General features: G+C 53.7%; 1 protein-coding gene across 7 annotated transcripts in view; it reads left to right on the top strand.

Annotated features, from left to right (window-relative positions):
* Positions 1–19,244, top strand: part of NFATC2 (nuclear factor of activated T cells 2) — a 159,705-nt gene that overhangs the window by 103,890 nt on the left and 36,571 nt on the right. For all 7 annotated transcript variants that reach the window (XM_058685980.1, XM_058685974.1, XM_058685975.1 and 4 more), the window contains exons 7-9: positions 10,822–10,877; positions 11,270–11,396; positions 13,658–14,347. In XM_058685980.1, coding sequence (XP_058541963.1) covers positions 10,822–10,877; positions 11,270–11,396; positions 13,658–14,347 — 873 coding nt within the window. The remainder of the gene's footprint in view (positions 1–10,821; positions 10,878–11,269; positions 11,397–13,657; positions 14,348–19,244) is intronic.

Raw genomic sequence — 19,244 nt, 5'->3', positions numbered from 1 at the left:
CATTTTTGGTTTCATGCTCTTTTTAAAAAATAAAAATTGTTTATGTTTAAAGTCTAGGCAGGCCAGATCTTCCAGCGGACTTGGCCCGAACCTGGATAGGCCCCATATTTTGTGCTTGGGACTCAGTTTCCCCATCTTTAAAATGGGGTTTGTGTCAGGTCTTTCAGCAGCGAAAGGAGATCAAGGATCTCCAAGTGTCAGGCACATAGTAGGTGCTCAGAAAGTGTCACCTGACCTTGCACGTGCCCCCTGGGAGCTCAATTGACTGCACATGGAGCCAGGACGGCAGGGCTGTGTTGGTTTCTTGTCTTGAGAGTAAGAGTCGTTGGGGGGCACAGGTGAGTTTCTCCTCTTGCCCCCCAGGCCATCCGACACCTGCTGTCGTGGCCTCACGGAGGAGCTGGGGGGAGCTTGACTGATGGCCGCTCCCTGCCCCTGTCTGCCAGAGCTCGTGGGTGGGGGGCTGAGTCCCAGACCCCCACTTCCTGGTTCCCAGGGCACGGGGCTGGATACAGCTCATCACTGAGAAGAGGCGCCCTGCAGTCCAGCCTCTGTGGCAAACGACCCAGCGGTGCCCTTTCAGCCTCGCCACTCCCCAGTTATTTACTGAACACCTACTGTGCGCAGGTTCTGCGCCAGCCCTGGGGATGCACGACAGATGAGGTCCCTGCTCTCAGGGGGCGGACAGTCCCAAACTTGTTTATGAGGGAGGGAAAGTGCTCTGAAGACAGCGCCACCAGGCCACAGGAGCGAGGCAGAGGGCTCAGACGGGGATACGTGGAGGAGGCTCAGTTAAATTCAGATCTCAGTCAACACATTTCTTTAGTATGAGCATGTCCCCTGCAGTGGCACAGGGCTTGGCAATACTTGTAGTAAAAAAGCATCAGCTGTCTGCTGGAAATCGAACTGAACCGGACGTCCTATATTTTTATCTGTTAAATCTGGGAACCCTGGGGGGTGTGATCAGGGAAGGCTTCCCTGAGGAGGTGGCTTTGAGCAGAGGCCTCGAGCAGAAAAGAGGGAGCTGCACCGACCTATTGGAAGAGGGTCTCAGGCAGAAATAGCCGCCCAGTGCCGTAGTCCCAGCCTGGGGATGAGCCTGGGGTGTTTGAGGAAATGAAAGGAGCCTGAGAGCAGGGGGGAGTCTGACACCGACCGAGCCTGGGGAGGTCTCTGGGGCGGGGCGGGTGGGGGGAGACGTGGTTAGATCATGCCAGGGTTTGTAGGCATGGAGGAGGGTTTAGATTTTATTACAAAATGAAAACCGGTAGCTCTTGTCCTAAGCAGGGGAGGGACGTGATCTAATTTAGCTCGTTCAGATGGTTCTGGCAATCTGGAAGAATGAATGGACTCAGGGGTTGGGGGGCGCAAGCAGAAGGTGCTGCGAGCCCCCAGTGAAGTTGTCTGGGGGCGGGGGAGGGATGGAGGGGCTGAGCCCGCCGAAAAGGTGGTGGACATCAGCCGAAGCAGGATGCTGGGAATCAACGCATTTCCTCTCCATCCCCCAGCAGATGCATTTGGGCAGCCGCACCATTGCGGGTGGGCGACATCCTAAACTGTGGGACACTCCTGATCCCCAGCCCCCATCTGCTCGTCTGGTTCAGCCCCCACACCCAGGGAGCACACATTTTTCTGCTCGTTCGCGGTCGTGAAAGGAGCAGACTGGAGTGACTTCAGCCATCTTCATTTAGCTAATTTTTAAAACGCAGGGCCAGGACTGGGAAGCATCACGCGTGGTTTCCTAACACAAACTGACACTTTGATTTCCTCCACATTTGCCTCGAGCCCAGTGGAGTGCTCACGGCCCGAGTGAGGACGGATTTGCTTTTTTCCTTCTGAAAGCTCCCTTCTTTCTCCTTCGGGTGCTGACAGGAGCCTGTGGCTCATCCGGGCTGACTGCTAAGACGCCGGCCCAGACCCCATGCCAGCCGTCCAGCTTCCTGGCACTTTGGGCCCGGGAGCCATCTGCAAAGCGGACATTAAACCCCCCGCAGGGTAGTGGCCGCCGGTCCACGGATGCGCTGGCTACCGGGTCCCGTGCCTCTGGCACAGCGGCCCGCCCACCGCGCAGGCTGACCCGTCGATTGAACCAGGCACCCCCTCCACCCCGTGTTTGTTGAGTTCTTGCAGAGTCTTGCTAAGTCTTCTTTAGACCTAACCCTTTGCCCAAAGAACCTGGCTCTTTTTGCTCTTCCCCTCTGAGTAAGACTTGGAAGGGCCCTTTTCGTGCTGGCTGCCAGTCCCTGTTAATTTAGGACGGGGAAGTTTGCCCAGACATCTGCGCAAGGGACCGAAGTCCTCACTTCGTCTCGGCCCGGAGCAGCAGAAGCAACCTTGGTCATCTCGGGCCTCTTCTGTTCTGGGCAGGGTTTCCCAGGGTCCCAGACCTGGGGTCCGGGTCGGGGGAGTGGATTGGAGAGCATCTGGTGTCTCCTAGGTCTGACTCCGGGGACAAAGAATTGACCGATCATCTTGACCCGCGTGCTCTGGTTGTGTGGGATTCCGTGTCTGCGCTGTTATTCCGGGTGCCTCTCCCCCCACCACTCAGTTCCCGAAAAGGATTCTTCGCAAAGGGCTTGGCGATCGCTTTGGGGGGACTTTTCGCTGGACAGGCCAGCGGTGTGGCTGTGGGCCAAGCCCTAGGGAATCCTGAGGTCGGTCTGTGCATTTATTCCGCTGGTGTTTACCGAGCGCTCATGGCGGGCCGGACGTGGCAGTGCTGGGACGGAGCAGAGAACAAGACAGGTGCGAGGTACAGCTCCCGGAAGCCCACGGCCTAGCAGGGGAGAGAGAGAGAACCAACAGGCTGAGAAAATGAGGTCAAGGGATGGGAGGCGGGAGCAGAAAATGAAAGAGGGTGGGGACAGGTCCAGGGGGAGCTCCTGAGCGGGGCCGGAAAGCTGGGAAGAACTGGTCTGAGTGAGGCCCGCAGGAGAGCGAGTGTGGTTGTTGCGGGGGGCCGGGGGGGGGGGGGGTGGGGGGGATGGAGAAGGCCAGTGGGCCTGGAGGGAAGCTGAGGAAGGAGGCAGGGTCCCTGTCCCGGGAGAGGTGAAGAACCATGGGTCCTCCCTTCTGAGCTCTCGTGGGCCTATGGGGAGCAGGGAGGCATGCGTGGCTCATGTCACGGTCCCAGCAACCTGCTCAGGGCCTGCCCCGCGGTAGGAGCTCGCTCATTGTTAGTGGTCCATGCCTGGCTTCCGTCTGAGACGGTGGCCCCAGAGGGCTCCTGGGAGACAGGCTAGTCAATATACAGTTGCCATATACTTCTCCATAAGAGAAAAGCTCTATCTTAAGAAATACTGAAAAATGCATGCAGTGTATTTCCACCCCGTTCTTTGAATGGCGTTCTAGAAGACGTGCGTGTCTCAGCTTGTCCATCCGGTCTGGTCTCAGGGGTGTAACCGCGTGGGCAGTGTGGGGCACGCATTCTCTGGTCTCTAGTACTTAACGATTCCTGCTTTTTAACGTAACAGGGGCATGTTTCCAGGGCAGAGGATAGGATCATGCTTATTCTGAGTGCCACCCGGTGTTCCTATACACCGATAATCGGGTAATCTACCCAATACCACCCCCCCCTCCCCAGGATGGAGGGCCCATAATTGCTTCAGCCCCCTATCAACGAATACTTTCTGTGGCCATTTTATTTCTTCACAATGAGAGTTGTGATGCAATACAATGACACAACGAACCGGGACACCCACCAGAACCCTTGGGTCAAGATGATCAGCCGATTCTTTCTCCCCAGGGTCAGACCTAGGAGACACCAAATTGTAAAAAAATAATGATGGCAATCCTCACTATGGGCTGAGCATTTTGCTAAGGACTTTACATATAATCTGTTTGAATTTTTGCCAAGTCTTTGAAGCTGGTAAATGAGCTTTCCCTTTGCTTAGGAGGAAACTGAGGCACAGAGAGGTCAAGCTACCACTCCAGAGGCCACGCAGCGAGGAGATAGCGATGATTGAACTTGAACCTAGAGAGAGTGAGCTCAGGCTGAGAGAGCCCTGCCAGCATTTACTGTGTGTTCCTCTGCCTCCTGGGAGCTCAATTTTCAGAGGATGGGATTACTGTGTCCTCTTGGTGAAACCTCAGGACTTGTGTGCTAGGGGACTCGGGGGCGGGGGGAAAGGAAAGATGAGCCCAGGGAAGTGGTCTTGAGGTGTTTTGCAAATCACACCCTTCCCGTAGAGACCAGCTCCCTTGAGCGTGCCTTCTACGTGCTACCTAAAATTGAGGACAGCAGGGTCAGCTTCCAGTTCCTGTTGGGGACACGTCTGTTCAGAGCCCAGGGTAGATCCCACTTGAGATGCACAACCAGGCTGGACTCCCGAAGCTGCCCTCTGATGCCCAAAAGGAAGAGGCCAGGCCCCTGGGTTTGGTTTCTCACTTCTGGGAGCTCTCTGCCCTTTTCAAATTGAGGTAATGGTGAAAAGACCCATGTGAGAGGCAAGAAGTCAGGCATCACGCACACCCGCTTTCTGTAACAGGCCCTGTCCCTTTGTGAATTCCCTCCACCCACGCCCGCAGGCAAGAATATTTATAACTTATAATGACAAGCCGAGAAATGTGTATTATTTTCTGGTTAAAATACGCTTGTGGTTTTCTCCCCCCCCCCCCCCCCAATAATACATTGTGTAGAACATATGCACGCAGTGACAAGACAGTATTTAAATAATACGTTGCCACCGGCCATAATAATCACGCTCACCAATGTCTGTTGAACACTTATTCTGTGCTGTGTGTCTGTCTAGGAACAAACCAATGAGGTATAGGTACTGTGATTGTCCCCATATTTTGGATAAGAGGCAGAGAGAGATAGAGTGTCTTATCCAAGCCCACATAGCTAATTGGGCCACTGGGCCTGCAGGGTATTAGGTTAAAAAACCTCTAATTAGGTGCTGCCACGTCAAAAGGAGATTTCCCCTAAAAATGCAAGAATTGTTAGCTGGGTCTGTCTGCCCTGGAGTTCAAGGTTTGCAGGAATAAAGGGGACGGCATCGTGGTGCCACAGAGGACTGTGTTTTGGCCACAGAAGGTGCCCGGGATGGCTCTGGTTAGAGCGGACGCGTAGCTGAAGGTTTGACAGGAAACACTGGAGCGAGCAGGCTTTTCTCCCGACCTGCCGCCCAGAGCCAGGCTGCATGGGGCCTGCCCAGGCCAGGGGTGAGGACACAGGCCATCTTGCTGCAGAAGCCTCCGGGGGCGAGTGCTGCCTGGTGGGTCCTGTTTGCCCTGGCCGGAGCCCCTGGGAGCACAGGAAGGGGGCTGGAAGGACGGAGGGTTTTTGAGTGAGTGGCCATATAGGGACATCCCTCCGCGGCCCAGCTTGTGGACACACAGGGGCTCTCCTGGACACGTGGTTGTGATTCTGAAGAGAAGAGAAGGTCAAGTCCTTGGAGCAAGGGGCCTGGGGTCCGGGGGGAGGGAAAGCCAGGTGTTTTCCTGTCCTGACAGCCAGGGGGGCCCTCGCTCTGGGTGGGTGAGGGGGTACGGCAGCAGAGAAAGACCCTGACCTGTCTTGGGCGATGGTGTTTTCTGGACAAAATGTGCAGTCTTGGGGGAGAACCTCAGATACAGCACAGTGGAGGGGCTTCTGCAGAAAGCTGACCGTCCTCCTCCCCATGGTGTGGGAGGCGGCTCCTGTCCCTCTCAGAGGCCCTCAGGGTGGGGGCAGAGAAGGTAAAGGAGAGGTAGGGGGTGGGGAGCCGGGAGGAGGCCCTGTCTGAAGAGGCCACACCCTGCGTGGGTGCCCAGGACGCCCAGGACGGTCAGATCTTCTGAATTTTTTTTTTTTTTTTACAAGAGCAAAGTCTGCATTTTTAGGTGAAATCTCATTTTGAATTTTTTCTTAACATTCGTTTATTTTTGAGAGAGAGAAAGAGACAGGGCGAGCGGGGGAGGGGCAGAGAGAGAGAGAAGAAGACAGAATCGGAAGCAGGCTCCAGGCTCCGAGTTGTCAGCACTGAGCCCGACGCGGGGCTCAAACCCACAAACCGCAAAACTGTGACCTGAGCTGCAGTTGGATGCTCAACCACCTGAGCCACCCAGGCGCCCCTGAGGTCTCATTTTGAAATGGCAGCGGCTAATTAAAAAAACTCGAAGCCACCGGACAGGTTGCAAAAGAGGCCTGGTCTCTAGGGTGAGGCCAACGATTCTTTAAAAAAATACAGAAATTGGGGCGCCTGGGTGGCGCAGTCGGTTAAGCGTCCGACTTCAGCCAGGTCACGATCTCGCGGTCCGTGAGTTCGAGCCCCGCGTCAGGCTCTGGGCTGATGGCTTGGAGCCTGGAGCCTGTTTCCGATTCTGTGTCTCCCTCTCTCTCTGCCCCTCCCCCGTTCATGCTGTGTCTCTCTCTGTCCCAAAAATAAATAAAAAACGTTGAAAAAAAAAATTAAAAAAAATAAATAAATAAAATAAAAAAATAAAAATAAAAAAATACAGAAATTGTGGTAAAATATGCGTATCCTAATATTGATGATCGTAGCCATTTGTAAGCATATAATTCAGTGGCATTAAATACGTTCCGTGTATTGTACCATCACCACTCACTGTCACCACTACCAATTTTCAGAACATTCTGGAATTTCGAGACAGAAACTCTGTACCCGTTAAGTAATAACCGCCCCCTCCCCCTGAGCCTCTGGAAACCTGCCTTCTGCTCTCTGTCTCTATGAATCTGCCTACTCTATGTACTTGGTGCAAGTGGGATTATATCATTTGTCCTTCTGGGTTGGGCCTGTGTCACTTACCATTACGTGTCCGGGGTCTGTCTGCGTCATTGCGTGTGCCGGAATTCGCTTCCTTGCCGAGGCTGGGTGCCCTTCCGCTGGACGCATATACCTCATCCCGTTCAGCCATGTATCTGTCGAGGGACCTCTGCCTTCTCGGAAGAGGCGTTCTGCCCCAGCACATACTGGATAGTGATTGTAATTTATGGCAGCTCTCTTGATTCCGGCTGTGCTGACAGATGGCTGAACACGGGGGTCCGGGATGAGGAGGGCGCGACATCTGAGGTTGTCCTGGAGAGAGAATGGGGGAGGCAGGTGCACGGTCTCATGGTGACAGAGAGGGTGAGGGTTGCCCGGGGCGCCATGGGGGCTGTGGCTTGGCTTTCCTGGGAGGGACTGCAGCCGATGCTGGAAACATGAGCCCCCTGGAATGCCTGCCCAGTGTCCTTCACTGTCCTGGCAGAGAAGTTGCTTGGGCACAGGGATCTGAAACCATACCACGTCGACGGGGTAAGGAGCACCGGTCCTAAGGGTCAGCTGCTTGGGCTCAAATCTGGCTTCCCCAACCGGTAGCCGTGCATCCTTGGGCCACTGCTTTTGGCTCTCTGTGCCTGGTGTCCTCACCTATCAAAACCCCAGACCTGCGGCACGGGGTTGCTGTATGCGCTAGACAAGTCCATACCTGCGAGGTGTTTTGAGGGGGTGCTTTGCATATAGATCGTGCTCGTAACCAATAGCTGCCACTTCTCCTGGGGGCGGGGTGGTCAAAGTGGTACCTGGAGAGGCCGAAGCAGGTTGCTCAGACCGTATCTGGAGGCCCAGGGGGAGCAGAGGGGGGCAGGGTTTGAGAAGATGGGCCTGAACCTTTGTGGTGGACGTGACCCTAGAAAGATCTTCCCTACATAGGACCCTCCGTCGGCCCCCCAGGAAGCTGGTCACCCTGTCTCGCTTGATAACCTGGGGCTTTTCTACTCGACCGCATCTCTCTCGTTGCACTGCCCCTGTTGCTTGAAGACTGTGATTTAGTGACTGCCCACCTCCTGCCTTTGGACAAACCCCCATTCCTTCCCTGGGCCTCACTTTCCCCATCTGATGGTGTGGGGCTGGCTAATTTCTAAGGGTAGTTCCAAGCACCTGCGCCCTGGAGCGGAGCCTGGGTGGCTCAGTCGGCCGAGCGTCCAACTCCGGCTCAGGTGATGATCCCACGGTTTGTGAGTTCGAGCCCCGCGTCGGGATCTGTGCTGACGGCTCGGAGCCTGGAGGCTGCTTCGGATTCTGTGTCTCCCTCTCTCTGCACCCCTCCCCTGCTCATGCTCCATCTCTGTCTCTCAAGAAGGAATAAATGTTAAGGAAAAAAAAAAGACTTAAAAAAAAAAAAACAACAACCAAGTTACCTGTGCACTGGAATTCTATGGCTGTTAGTTGGTGGAGTTTTGCTTATTAGGTATACCCAGCAGAGATGGGGGAAAGGCTCCCTCTTGTTCCTCTTGGGTCCCTGGCCCAGGAGAAGAGACCCTACGAGAACCCCCTGCCTGGTGACGTGCTTTCACTGCACTGCCATTTTGTGCTTTGCCCTTCACTTGCTGGCGTGAGTGGGGAAGAGAGCTGGCTTGCCAGGCCCAGCTTAGTGCATCCTGATCACTTTTCCAACTACTTCTCCCTTTCCTCCCAGTTATGAGACTCCTGAAAATGGTCCTTCCTTTTCAAAGTGGGTCAGAGTCATACAGGGAAATGAGATTATTGGTGATAGAACTCAACTCAGCCAAGGAGAGGCTAGAGCATCAACACATTATTGTTCTTTTCCTCCGTTAGTTTATTACTTAATCTTCAGACTTTGAGCTCACATTGCAGTTAGTAAACAAGAACGTCCTTTTTAAAAAAGTGTTTATTTATTTTTGAAAGGAGGGAGAGAGAGAGAGGGAGGGGGGGGAGAGAATCCCAAGCAGGCTTTGTGCTGTCAGCTCAGAGTCCCACGCAGGGCTCGATCTCACGAACGGTGGGATCGTGACCTGATCCGAAATCAGGAGTCGGGCGCTTAACTGACTGAGCCCCCCGGGCGCCCCAAGAATGCACTTTTGACAAGGACCTCGCCCCGTGTATAACCACTGCTGGGAGGGACATAGTTCTCTGGCAGATGATCTTTGACTTGTCTTTGCTAAAGGGATAAGAATTTTTTTCTGTCTAGTCCTCTCCCGGGCTTTTCCCCAGGAAAGTGCCCTGTCTTGATGACCTAACTTCAAATTCCTTGACATCCGTCCATCTGTCCTTTCTTGCTTTCTTTTGAGCGGTGGCTGATGCTAGCTGCCGCCACCTTGGAATGCTCAGACATGAGATGTTCATGGGCACTGTGATGGTCTCGGGTGTTGGGGAGATGGCAGCAACTCTAACTTGGTCCCTCCCGTCATGGTGGGAGTTGGTACATTGATTGCCTCTTCCTGTTCCCTTTTTGACATAAACCCATGTCTCCCTTAATCATTTCAGGAGTTGCATCTACTAGAACCGTAAGGTCAAGACTTGCAGACTTGATGGTTACAGAAGGTTCCAGCTAGTTCGTTGTCTACATGTTGTTAAGATTATCTACGTTGCGTTGGCTTGGGTAGCAATCACAGGACCTTATTAATTAGTATTTTGGGAAATATGTTCTATACTAGGAAGTTCAAATAATGCTTAGAAACCACATTTCTAGGGCGCCTGGGTGGCTCAGTCGGTTAAGCGTCCGACTTCGGCTCAGGTCGCGATCTCACGGTCCGTGGGTTCGAGCCCCGTGTCGGGCTCTGGGCTGACAGCTCAGAGCCTGGAGCCTGCTTCAGATTCTGTGTCTCCTTCTCTCTGTGACCCTCCCCCGTTCATGCTCTGTCTCTCTCTGTCTCAAAAATACTACACTTGATCTTAGCCAAAAGGCCGAGAAGCGATCTCTGTCTCAAAAATAAATAAACGTTAAAAAAAAAAATTTTTTTTTTAAATAAAAAAAAAGAAACCACATTTCTTTGGGCAAACCTTGAGAGCCGAGACATTATGGATTCAAATCTAATCTGTCACAGAAGATGTTAACAGTTGTGCTTAAAACAGGGGAGAGGGCTTCCGTGGCCAAATGGGACGTGGTACTTACTCCAGCCCACCTGGGAGAGTCACACTGCACACGAGCAGATTAAAGGCTCTGAGAAGTCCTGCAGTAAAGAAACCCATTTGACATTGACTCAGCATTTTCCAAATGCTTATTAGCTTTAGAATTTGTTTCTGGTCCTCATAAACCCATTTAATATTCTTTAGAGCCAGCGTTCCACAAAACACCCTGGAAACACTTGTGGAAATGATTTGTTTCCGTCGAAAACTGCCCAATGGCCAATGTAGGTGGTCAGAAAAAGAAATCTGTTATTTGCGAATGCAGAGTTTTGTTTGGCCCAAGTTGTTGGCCCCAAACTGGGGAACTAGTCTTCTTCTCCAGGGAAAGAGAGCTCACTCCTGAGAAAGACCTCTCATCGATGATTATAATGAGTCACGTTGAAATGTAGGCTGTTGACTGCAGAGTGGGGGGGGGGGGGGGGTTGGGCTCCTGTCCCCCCTGTCCAAGGTTTCTCAAGCCAGGACATTGTTTGAGACAGAATATGCAAGCCACCTGTGTTCCCAGACGATCAAGAAGGCATGTCTGGGGCAGTCAGTGTTCTGTAATGGGGCCCCTGTGACAGTCTTGGCGTGTGGGACATTTTGGAAACAGCTTGTGGTTGAACAAAGCATACAGTACAGGATAATGTATAACAGCACTATCTCTTTTTTAAAGAAAGATATATAGACATTCAAACACAGGGAAAATAACGGCACTGGGATGATGGGCGCTTTCCGTTCTTTTCCTTGTTTTCTACTGTTGCCCAGTTTTCTACTGTCAGCATGCATTCCATTTGGAAAAAGAAACATACGCACATGTACACGAGCCACGTATGTTCAAATAGACATGCCTACCGCAAACACACGGATGTCCCTTGCTGAAACGATATAACACGTAAACCGAGATTAATATAAGGCGTGATGAGTTTTGGTCTTAAATCTTCGTTTTCTAGTAGTTCCTTCAAAGTGTGTCTTTTTGAACTCTTTCCAGATGGGCAGCAAATTTGGGAAATGGAAGCCACGGTGGATAAAGACAAGAGCCAGCCTGTAAGCACATGGACGAGATGACTGAACACCCTGTGTTCCCTCCCGCCTCCCTCGTGCTCTCTTTCCTTCTTTCTCTTTCCCCTCCTTCATCAAAGTCCCAGTGCTTTGGACCTAACGGGCACTCAGTAGGTACTGAATTGAGAAACAAATCAAGCAATTTATCAAGCACCAGACCCCCTGATTTGTAACTGTGACATCATAATGCACTTGGATACAGTAAGTGGCAACCCTTTCTTTGCTGCAGCTAAAGAGTCCAGTTCCCCTTAAATAGTGTTTCGCCTGCAAACGTACAGAGTGTCTTGACTCCTGTAAGATGGGCTGGCTTGATGTGCTTGGGGCCTTGTATAGGAATTTAGACACTGTTGCAGTTAACGGTGGCTCCTTCCTTCCAGAACATGCTTTTTGTTGAGATCCCTGAATATCGAAACAAGCACATCCGTGCATCGGTGAAGGTCAACTTCTACGTCATCAATGGGAAAAGAAAACGGAGTCAACCTCAGCACTTTACTTACCACCCAGGTAAGGAATCTTCTCCGAAGGCCCCTTTGGTGGTGAAAGGCAGCACGGGCGTGCGGTAAGGACACACGAGGTCTGCTTTCAGCTGGTTGACCTTGGGCAGGTGGCTCAACCTCTCTGAGCCTCCATTTCCTCATCTGTCAAGTGGCACCTTCCTTATAAGATTTACAGAAGTCAAAGGCACGTGAAGCGCTCAGCACAGCGCACGGTAAGCGGGTATGAATGACCTTAACAAATGTTATTGTGAATATTTTTCTTTGGGAGGGAAGAGTAGGAGAGAGGCACGTGGGGACTTGTTCAACAGAAGGGTGCAAAGCTGGTGCCCCCTGTCCATGGCTTAGATCTGATCATGATTGGGTAAGCGAATGTGGCTGGAAACCTGAAGAATCTTGACAGTAGGTGGTCACCCGTGGCCACCTAGAGCTCCTGGGTGGACAGCCGGCCAGGACGTCTCATTCCCACAAAGCACCACTGTCAGAAGACGAGTGACAAGGGCCATGTTGCATTCATTCATTTGTCCAGCAAATATCCAAGGGCCCCACACTGTGGTTGGCTTGGAGACACCGTCGTGAACAAAACGTAAAAATCCCCACCCTCGTTGGAGCTCGTGTTCAAATGGGGGATTCCGATAAAGGATAATACTGATCACAGGAGATTCAGAGAGTGGGTCATATGGATATTATTGACACGGCAGATTATAACCAGGGCTGCAGAAATGGCCTGCATGCCTCCCAAGGCTGCCCCAGACCTATTAGCCACCTTTCCGGGATTGGGAGCCTGTAATCTGAGACTGTCGCCCAGGGTATAATTTCCATCCTGTGGCAGTTTCACACGGAGCCTCTGGGCTGCTGGAAGCATCAGACCAAGGGGGCTCTCCCAGCAGCCCAGGCTTGGCGGGGCTTGGCTTCGGTGGAGCGTGTCCACCGGTTTCCATGGCCCCTTTGGCCATTGGACCGTCCCAGGACTGACTTGACATATGCAGCCAGTGACAGTGGCCTTCAGGGCCCCCAAACTGGGGGGAAGGATCTCTGGGGAGGTTCTAGACCTCAGTTCAATGATCCTTGTTGGCAGAGAGGTTTTCCGTTGTGTTCTGCGGCCTTCCCACCTCGTGCTTGTGGTCGGGAGGCCTCCCTGGGCCTGGCGTTGGCACCCGCCTGTCCGAGCATGGCCTGAGCGAGAATTCAGTCCCCCAGGTCGGCCAGGGGCTGAAGCGCACGTCTTCGAAGGGCACCTTGGGAGACGATTCCTCGTTTGCTGCCGTTTGCTTTAGCTCCAGAACCTCCTTGCTGCCCTGCTCCCTGACACTTGGCGGGTCCCCCCCCCTTGATGACAGTCCTGTCACCAGTTCATTCGATCCGGGGAGGGGGCTGGTTCCTCAGCTCCTGGGGCTGGCAATGCTTTAGTAAAGGCTTCTGGAGAAGCACAAGTTCCGGTGACCGCCCTAGGGAGGGAGAGGGACAGGAACTGCTACAATACCAATGGTGGTAAGAGGATAATAGCGACAACAGTAAGCCTTGAGCACCTACTGTATACCGGCCACCGTGCTAAGTACTTTCCACACGTCTCAGTTCACCTTCCCCACAACCCCATGGGGTAGGTATGCTGGTTACTGTGACCGATGGGGAAACTGAGGCTCAGGCCAGCAGGTTTCCTTTCCTCCAGAATAGTACAGAACTGACGAGGTGGACCCCACCCCACTGTCCAGTCATTCCTGTTTCCAGAAAATATCTGAGTGTCGGTGGAGTGCAAGGCATCGTTTTCGGTGCTAGGGACGCAGCATTGAACAGAGCAGACCAAAAAAAATCCTCCGTTTGGGGAGCTGACAGTCTGGAGTGGGGGTGGTTCTGCTAACGATGACACGTGAAAGACACAGAGTATTCCAGGTGATACACGTTTCCGAGGACGACAAGCAGGGAAAGGCGGTGTGAACTGCGAGAGAAGGTGGAGGAGGGGGCTGGAGGGGACTGTAACGTTAAGCCTTCGTCCCTGAGCTCTGCCCCGGGGAAGAGCCTGCAGACACCCCGGGGCTGAGACACACCTGCCAGCTGCCTTGCGACTCTCATCGCTCAGGGTAAAATTTCGGGCTTCTGAGACAGGTACACAGGGAGGCTCTGGTCCGAGGCTAATAAATGACAGAGCCCAAGGGTCTGCTCCCACCTACGTGGCCGCCCAAGGCCGCGTCCCCAGCCGCAGTCCACTAATCCCCCCGCGCCCCCCTGGGGCTCACTAAGAAGGCCCGCCCCCTGTGCTTCTCTCTCGCCCAGTCCCAGCCATCAAGACGGAACCCACCGACGAATACGACCCCACCTTGATCTGCAGCCCGGCCCACGGGGGCCTGGGGAGCCAGCCTTACTACCCACAGCACCCGATGGTGGCTGAGTCCCCCTCCTGCCTCGTGGCCACCATGGCGCCCTGCCAACAGTTCCGCTCGGGGCTCTCGTCCCCCGACGCCCGCTACCAGCAGCAGAACCCAGCGGCCGTCCTCTACCAGCGGAGCAAGAGCCTGAGCCCCAGCCTGCTGGGCTACCAGCAGCCGGCCCTCATGGCCGCCCCCCTGTCGCTGGCGGACGCCCACCGCTCCGTGCTGGTGCACGCTGGCTCCCAGGGCCAGAGCTCCAGCCTGCTGCACTCCTCTCCGGCCAACCAGCAGGCCTCGCCGGTGATCCACTACTCGCCCACCGGCCAGCAGCTGCGCTGCGGTGGCCACCAGGAATTCCAGCACATCATGTACTGCGAGAATTTCGCGCCCGGCACCGCCAGGCCCGGCCCGCCCCCCGCCAGTCAAGGTCAGAGGCTGAGCCCGGGGTCCTACCCCACGGTCATTCAGCAGCAGAATGCCACCAGCCAAAGAGCCGCCAAAAACGGACCCCCGGTCAGTGACCAAAAGGAAGTATTACCCGCAGGAGTGACAATTAAGCAGGAGCAGAATTTGGACCAGACCTACTTGGACGACGGTAAGATGCTTTGTTTTTCTCGTCGCCCGTAAGGACGGGGCCCCAGAGCATCCCCCCACGCCCAGCAAGTTCTCTGTGTGGTCTGGGTATCTTCCTTCACCCCTTCGGGCCTCCGTGTCCTCCTCTTCCGTTGAAGGGGGTTGAGTAAGATAACCTTTAATGCCTCGCTCACCTGTGTGCAGGAATCCTTTCCCAGCAGGACTTTTGGGGTGGCCGCTTGGCGTTCTAGATGTTTCGCTACAACCACTGCAACAGAAAGAGCAAACGAGGGCAATTCTGGCCGAAGGAATGTCCCCTGGGTCATGAACTGGGGTAGCTTGACCGCTTCCACTCTCTTTCCATTGCCGAGTTTAGGCCAAGAATAGACAAGCAGAAAGGAAGGAAGGCTAACCTTTTATTCCCGTGGAGAAAAAAAAAAAAGTCCTGCTTTATAGCCCTCTTTTGTGTATTTGGGGGAGGGGAGCGGGGAAAGGGAGGGAGCGAGCTCACTGAAAAGTGGAACATGAATGGGGGGCTTGCAGGCAGCACATCTGTGCCATGTGCCAGAGGAACAGAGACGCGCATTCACAGGAGGGAAACAGTGGGCTTCCGTTGTGGTAGCCGGGCTGCTGGGGTGGTTGGGCCAAAGGAAAAGAGGCAGGGAGGCTTTGTGTGAGTCTGTAGGTGCCCAAGTTTGTTGGGGGGGGGGGGCGGTGGGCACAGCTCGAGGGTAGTCGTGGCAGAGTGGCCAAGTGTGTGTGATGGTGATCTGTGATCTCAGGGACGAGGGGCTGGTTGTGCTAGGGACTCACCTGGGATCAGGACAGAGAGGGCGGGGCTGGCGCACAGCCTCCCCCGGGGGGCGGGGCGCCAGAGGAAAGAAGACAGGCGGTGTGAGTTTCTTAGTAGAAAGAAAACCTATACCCCTGGCCGCTATCCACATCCCCTGATATACCCCGAAGCCTCAATTATTTAGGAAAATTTACTCTCAGGAACCCAGCCAAGCTGTAGGAAATAAGGCAGAAAGCCTCAAAATGGCCACAACAGTTATCATAAAAACCAGGTAGTAAGCTCATAAGTAACCAGGTCAGGCTCTTCCTTGGCAGGAATTCTCTGGTGCTTACTCAGAGACTGTTGGCTTTTATTTTATGCAAAGCTTTGACAGTCTGGGGGATCTGGGGGATCTGGTTCTGGGACTTCTCACAGTTTCTACATCCTCTCTCTAGTAACACTATTGATCAAGAACTTCCCCCCCAAACACATCAAGCAGCGGTGTCCAGGGCCACTTAGTGTAAAGCCACGTGCCTGGCAAGGCTGACCTCAGGGTGTTGCTGTGTTAATAATTGATCTGTCTCATCCTGAGTAATCAGACACAGGTTGAGTTAGAGTCACTGTGCTCGGTTTTAAAAAGGAGACCCATGTGCAATCTGTCCTTGAACATTTTACACCCCAAGTGGTTAAGATAAAATTCGGGTGCTTATTTGAAAGGGGTTTATCACCTAGAAAACCCAGTTCGTGCAGAATGCCTAATGCGAGCGGGTAAGTGAAAGCTGTAACCAGACCTCTCTCCACGCATGCGCTTGGGGTATGTATCAGGGGTGAGGTGCTTTATAAATAAATGATGCCTGAGCAGGCACAGGTAACTTTCCCCAACTGACTCTGTGTCTGGTGTAGGTTTAGTCTCCCAGAGCTAGGAATGTGCCGGCCCCTCCCGTCTGCCCATCATCCCACGTTACAGATGAACCATGAAGATCTCTGTTAGAGACCGTGAGTTAGTCCGTGACCTGGCTCTTGGGGACCTATCAGTGTCAAGGTGGTCATGGTTCCCCTTCAAGGGTCCATCGTGGCCCCAGACCCACACAGATGCTTCCTGCTTTCACAGAAGCCTGTGTTACAGACAAAGCAGATGAGAACAGAGACCCTTTAGGGCCTCCTAAGTGCCTTTCTGAACACAGGCAGGTTCACGGTCATGGTGAAAGTGAGCTCTTGGCAGGTTAGTAACATGAGTCAGCTTTCAGGATATCTCAGAGAGCTGAGTGTGGGGAAATTGCTTCTCCTGATGGAGACTTTTCTCAAGTACTTTCTGCACAAGCCCAATCCCATAGGATTTTAGGAGATATTCTCTGAAATGAGGATTCTGAGGCTTAAAAAGTTGAAAAAATTCTGTAAAACCAGGTTTTTTTGTGTGTAACTTGTTTACTGCAGGACTTCACAGAGCCTTTACTGCACTGATGGAGATTGTAAATCTCTAAGGCGAAGGGTAGAGTACTTCCCAGAGTTTCTCACAGATAAGAGAGTGTGCAACCCCGGGGGGTGCTGTTCATATTACATTTTATTATACTCTCTGTGACTGGAATGTCTGGAGTTGTACAACATGGCAGGCCTGGGACCCCCATCCCCCGACATTCTGGGAAAATAACATGAAGGAATTTCGGAGTTCAGAAGCCCAGCACTGCTCCATCCCATATGCCTGCATTCATGCTTCTGAATTCTTTGGCTTGGCGTGGGATCGGAGCATGACAGGGCAATAGAATAATTTCTACCTGGGTGGCTCCCAAAAGGCCGCCAGGTGGCTGCTGGTGAGATGTTCAGTGCTTGAGCGGCGTTGTCCCAAAGGCTGTGTGGAACCCACAGCCAGCCCTCCAGGGCGGAGGCCCCCCCGTGTGGCCAGTTGTGCCCAGTGTCAGCCCCAAACAGCCCCACCGCTGTGGCTCCCGGGAAGAACTGCGTGCCGTTTTGTCTCCTAACCAGTTGAGACTTCAGACCCCTCCAGCAGATCATCCCGGGCTCCGCGGTTGGCTTTGTGGGTGCGGGACTCAGACTTCTCAGTTGATTTTGCATTTATTTCTGACAGGCGGACCGGAACCCCTGGGTCATTTCTTTAGTCCGGTTGGGAGACATCCTAGGTTTGGAAGCTCCTTTTCCGTCCTTGTCGCCGATGACTCAAAGGGTCACCTTCCCCCCAAACACATACCTGACTGCACGCACCGTGATGGTGTGTGCTCCCGGGATTTCTCACGTGCCTCTCATTTGCCTTGGAATTTTGGTGGAGCACACTTTCCTTGGAAACTTGGTGAGAGCTGGAGTTCAGTGCTTTGAGGGTCAAGGCAGGGTTCCTCAAGGTAGAGAAGGACTCAGGTCCAAAGGCAAAGGGGTCGTCTTTGAAGCTGGCCACGCCCCTGGAAGCCCCGGCGTGGGGTTACCTTCGCCTGACCCTCTGTGAATGACCCCGAGCGTCTTGTCTGGGCATCTCACCTGGCTGTGTCATGTCGTGTCCTCTTTTCATCCCTCCCCTTCTCATGCTGCATTCCTGCGCATAGACAGTCTGTCTGCACCCCCCCCCCCCTTTTCTTGGAACTTCAAAACGCGGCTCCTGCTTTCCCCACTCCGAGCACTTGAGACCTTTTCAAAAAGTCTCATTTTGAACTGGCAAAAGAAGTGAAATTCCAGGGCAACACGCACCCGTGCTCCTCCCTCTCCCTGTGCTCCTCCCCCCGAACCAGGCGCTTTCTCTTAGTTCGTTCTGAAATGGATGCTTTGCACACACCCTCCCTTGTTTTTTCTCTGTCGTCTTGTTGCTTCTGTACCCAGTTCCTTGTTCGGAAGTCCCTGGTTTTACCTGGAAAACCGTAGCAGCGAATGAATTCTTCCCTCCTTCCCTTCCTCCCTCCTCCTATCTCCTCCCAGCCCTCCCTGCCTGTAAGCCTCCCTCCTTCCCAAGGTCCCCGCCATCCTGACCCTCCTTCCCTCCCTGCCCCCCGTGGGTATTGACTAGTCGCCTACTGCGCGCCAGGCTCTGTCCTGGAGCTTGGTTACACAGGTAAAGTCCTTGTTCGCATGGGGTAATTTTTGGGTAAAGGAGATAGACATTAGCAGGTGAGGGAATAAGCATATCTCAGATGGTGATAAAAGGCCATGGAGGAAATTGCACGAGGTTAGGAGCAGGAATGCGGCTGGATGGGGGTGGTGTTGGCCCTCAGACGGAGAGAGCAGAGAGGCTGCTCTGGGGAGGTGGGAACAGCAGGTGGCAGCGGCTGTGAGGTCAGAGGAGTGGGCCAGCATCGGCGGGATTTTGGCAACGTGCCGTGCGATCTGATCTACCTTTTGAAAAGATCACTCTGGCTGCGTTTGAAAACTGGACCGCAGGGAGGCGAGAGGCGGCGAACAAGGGGTTTACTTCATTTCCGACAAAGCCAGATGGGAAGAGCGAGAATCCCACACAGGCAGGCGGGTTATGGAGGGGTGGCGCATTCGACAAGAGGTCGCCTTCGGTGTCCTTTCGTCGTGCGACTCTTTAACATGTACCTGGAATTGTCAAAACGTGATTAGTTCACCAGTAGTCGCTGCCCTGCCGCTGGCTGGAATGAAGGGTGGGCGGCTGCACCTTGTAAGCCGCCAGCAGGTGGGGAGGCTTTGTGCTGGGCGGGCCAGGCGAGGGGAGCTGTGCCACCGACGACACGGTCCCCGCAGAACCGGGGGCTCTCGGGTCATCGGGCCATCTCACCGCAGGCTCCGGGGTGGCGAGCCCGTGCCATCAGCCTCGACATTCAGCCACAGACCAGAGGACTGAGGGACGGGGGGAGGCTCGGGACTCCAAGGGGATCCTCGATCCCATTCTGGAAGGTCTTGGGGAGAAGGGACGTGGTCTCGGTGACCCTGGAGCCCCTGTCCGTGACTTGAGGGAACGACAGCTGGTGTTGCGTTCACGTTTGTGTTTCTCTCCGTAGAAAGAGCACAGAGCAGTCTGGTTTGGAATCTACTTCTCCGTTCTTCACGTGAACTGTTTTCAAACATCATTTATTGAAATACATTGAATGGATTGGAGTATCTGTCTACATGTTTACCAATTGACATATAGGCACGTGCAGAAATCAGTAGCGTACTTTGAACGTCACCAGCTGGGCCACCCACATGACCA

Source organism: Neofelis nebulosa, chromosome 9, assembly GCF_028018385.1.
Source record: "Neofelis nebulosa isolate mNeoNeb1 chromosome 9, mNeoNeb1.pri, whole genome shotgun sequence".
NCBI lineage: Eukaryota > Metazoa > Chordata > Mammalia > Carnivora > Felidae > Neofelis > Neofelis nebulosa.
This window is presented reverse-complemented; position numbering and strand designations above follow the sequence as displayed.